The sequence below is a fragment of the Maniola hyperantus genome, chromosome 8 (genome assembly GCF_902806685.2).
Source record: "Maniola hyperantus chromosome 8, iAphHyp1.2, whole genome shotgun sequence".
Taxonomy (NCBI): Eukaryota; Metazoa; Arthropoda; class Insecta; order Lepidoptera; family Nymphalidae; genus Maniola; species Maniola hyperantus.
In genome coordinates, this window is record NC_048543.1 from 2,511,927 (window position 1) to 2,515,616 (window position 3,690).

Genomic DNA, 3,690 nt, shown 5'->3' on the forward strand with positions numbered 1-3,690 from the left:
TTGTTTTATTACAAAACTAGTTATACCTTATTAACCGACTTCAAAAAAAGGAGGAGGTTCTCAATTCGTCGGAATCTTTTTTTTTAACTGGGCTTACTTTATCTGTAGAAACATATTATTATATACAAAATAAACTCTAAAAACGAAATACAATGACGAATGAAGTCAAAGTAAAATGGATATTAATTAACCGTCTTTATCAGTAGGTACCACCGATTTTAATCTCACAACGTTTCCACTTGGAGCTTTAAAACAAGGCAGTTAAGGTCCATTATACTTTAACGCTGAAGTTTTTCGATGTTCGAGTTCTATTAACTTTTTTAAAATTTATAGACTAGCGCTTGGCTGCAATCAGTACCCGTAGTACAAGATTTTACGTTTCACCAAACCAAACCAAATTCGAGAGTCGAAATACTTCCGCGTTACAGTAAACTGGATCTTAATTGCCTTGATTTAAAGCTCAAGTTTGTCTACACTTTTACGAAATTAAAATCAGTGGCATTGAATATTTGACTTCAATTCAATGCTGTTTAGGTCCATTTTACTGTAACGCGGAAGTATTTCGACTCTCGAATTTGGTTTGGTTTGGTGAGACGTAAAATCTTGTACTACGGGTACAGACCTGCTTAGTATGGGATTTCAATCAAATCACAACAACGTTGGTATATTTCGAGCGTCGAAATATTTTAGCTTTAAAGTAAAATGGATTTAACCCCCTTGTTTAAACGCTCAACTTCATCCAAACGTCTACAGCCAGCGCTCCAAGCGGAAACGTTGCGAAATTAAAATCGGTGGTAGGTACTGAATATTTGACTTTATATCAAGAATGTTTAGGTCCATTTTACTTTAACGTTGAAGTGTTTCGATGTTTGACTATCAACGCGCGTTCTAGTGGTGTAAAATATCCTACTTAATCACACTGACCTTTGAAAGTGGGATCAACGGAAAAATGCATTCTAGCACGTTTTGAGTTGCTTATCATTTCTTACGAAGAAAACTGTTACACTATGCTTTTTTTCTGACACAATTTTTCTTTATCTACTAAGGCGATGAAAACTATCAAATACCTTCCTACTTAACTTTAATTTTTTAAAAATAATAAGGTAAAATCACGGTAAAATACATTGTTAAAACACAAAATTGTTTGTTCTGGCTAATTTTCCAAACATTTAAACGGTTTTTTAAGGGACAAAGCCATGATGTACCAGGTAAACATAGGTTTCATATGGGGTTTTAAAAAAAGCAGACCTATAATAATCCGTAATAAGTCTCGCAGTTAATTTAATTAAAAAAATCGGCCAGGTGCGAGTCAGACTCGCGCACTGAGGGTTCCGTAATACAGTCGAATTTTTTCGACATTTTGCACGATAATTCAAAAACTATGATGCATAAAAATAAATAAAAATCTGTTTTAGAATGTACAGGTGAAGACCTTCCATATGATACCCCACTTGGTATAGTCACTCACTTCGAAAGTTGAAAATACTAATTATTAGTTCATGACCACAATTTTTTTTTGTGTGATCTAACCCTAAATTCACGGTTTTCAGATTTTTCCCCAAATGTCAGTAGATCTACGTACCTGCAAAAATTTCATCATTCTAGGTCAACGGGAAGTACCCTGTAGGTTTCTTGACAGACAGACAGACAACAAAGTGATCCTATAAGGGTTCCGTTTTTCCTTTTGAGGTACGGAACCCTAAAAACCAATCGCGCACTAAGGGTTCCGTACCTAATACAGTTGTATTTATTCGACATTTTGAAAAATAAATAAAAATCTGTTTTAGAACGTACAAGTAAAGAAGCCCTTTCATATGATATCCCACTTGGTATAGTTATCTTACTTTGAAAATTGAAAATACTACTTAATATTAATTGTTCATTAACACATAGGTATTTTTTTAGATATAACCACAAATTCACAGTTTTCGGATTTTTTCCTTTACTTGTACAATAAGACCTACTTAACTGCTAAATTTCATGATTCTGGATCAACGGAAGTACCCTTAGATTTCTTGACAAACACGCCAGACGGACAGACAGATAGACACCAAAGCGATCCTATAACGTTTTTTTGAGGAACGGAACCCTAAAAACTAAAACTAGCTCAACGTGGCTAAAGAACTTTTGCATTCAATAAAAAAGACAAATATTTAAACTCACTTTTATTAAACAATTAATATAAATTAATAACATAACAGTTAAATGGTTCAGTAGAAGACAGGTCCCATCGGAGCAACCATGCCAGGGAATGGCACTTCACGTACAATGCCAACGTCCCCGTTGCCACAGTTGTACAAAACAGTCCCTTGGCCGGCGGCCGGGAGTTCCCCTGCCATGCTCACAGTGCCAAGGAATGGCATAGACCCGAACACGGTCACCATGCCAGCCACCGCCAAGTCGTCTGAGCTCACTGAGAAGCTCGGGGGTGGGATCCAGGCCATTGGCGTTGCCTGCAGTTCGCTGGTAAACGCGCATGGCACACCGCATCTTGGAGTGTAAGGTTCTGGCATCACAGTCATTGGTATACATTGGGCCAGGGTGTACTGTTAAACAAAAATAATATGTATAGTTCGTGATATGTATAGTTGAGATGGCAATGGCATGAGGCAGGGGAACGCCTTGCACACCCGCACCTCACCCGCATCGGGTTAACGCAGGGACTGTGCGGGTGTGTGGGGCGTCCACTCCCCGATTGTCATCTTGATCTGTCGCGTACTATAGAATATACATAATTATATTGACACGCATAGAAATGAAACTTTTAGAAAACTATGCAGAGTGGGATAATAATTATAGTTTATTTAAGTATTTTGATTTTTTGGACGGATAATAGTTAAAGACGAGGAGTGGCAGGCTACTTTTTATCCCGAGAAAAACAAATAGCGGGATAGCATGCTACTTAGGTATATTATATTTTCACCCTTTGTCCTTTGATTACACAGCAACAACAAGAAAGAACATCGAGATTTACATGATTTTCGAATGGATATAGTTTAAAGACCTGGAGAGTGACATAGACTTTTATTCCTGAACACAAAGAGTTTGTTGGTTTGTCCTTCAATCACGTCGCAACGGTGCAACGAATGGTAGTGATTTTTATAGAGAAGGGCATGGGTATAGATAAAGACCTGGAGAGTGACATAGGCTACTTTTATCCCGAAAAATCAAAGAGTTACCAAGGGATTTTTAAAAACCTAATTACACGCGGACGAAGTCGCGAGTATCAGGTAGTTTTTAGGGTTCCGTACCTAAAAGGGAAAACGGAACCCTTATAGGATCACTTTGTTGTCTGTCTGTGTGTCTGTCTGTCTGTCTGTCAAGAAACCTACAGGGTACAGGTCTTTAACTGTACATTCTAAAACAGATTTTTATTTATTTTTATGTATTATAGTTTTTGAATTATCCTGCAAAATGTCGAAAAAATACGACTGTAGTACGGAACCCTCATTGCGTGAGCCAGACTCGCACTTGGCCGGTTTTTTATAAGTAAACCTAAATCTACTCGGACAAAGTTATTAAAAACATACCTCGATCGTAAGCACCAATAATAGACAGAATACAAATATGCTCTTAACTGCCATTGTTCCAATTTTTCGTGGGACCTACGTTATTGATAGGTCAAACTGTTATTATGATGCTCTTCGGTAACCTAGTGTCCTATTTATATTGGGACAGTTTATCGTTGTA

At 37.3% G+C, this 3,690-nt stretch overlaps 1 protein-coding gene across 1 annotated transcript; it reads right to left on the reverse strand.

The window, feature by feature from the left end:
* Positions 1-2,154: 2,154 nt before the first annotated feature.
* LOC117984448 (chorion class B protein PC401-like) lies at positions 2,155-3,690 on the reverse strand. Its single transcript, XM_034971064.2, has 2 exons — positions 3,531-3,690; positions 2,155-2,546 (listed from the first exon to the last, which is right to left on the reverse strand). Exons 1-2 carry the CDS (start codon positions 3,582-3,584, stop codon positions 2,211-2,213), a joined length of 390 nt encoding a protein of 129 aa, XP_034826955.1. The 5' UTR covers positions 3,585-3,690; the 3' UTR covers positions 2,155-2,210.

What these genes read in the sequence shown, in the direction of transcription:
- LOC117984448 (XM_034971064.2), bottom strand. Translation starts at nt 3,584, where the DNA reads ATGGCAGTTAAGAGCATATTTGTATTCTGTCTATTATTGGTGCTTACG. An exon ending in TATTGGTGCTTACGATCGAG is followed by an intron (nt 2,547 to 3,530) that starts GTATGTTTTTAA and finishes TTTGTTTAACAG; the next exon opens with TACACCCTGGCCCAATGTAT.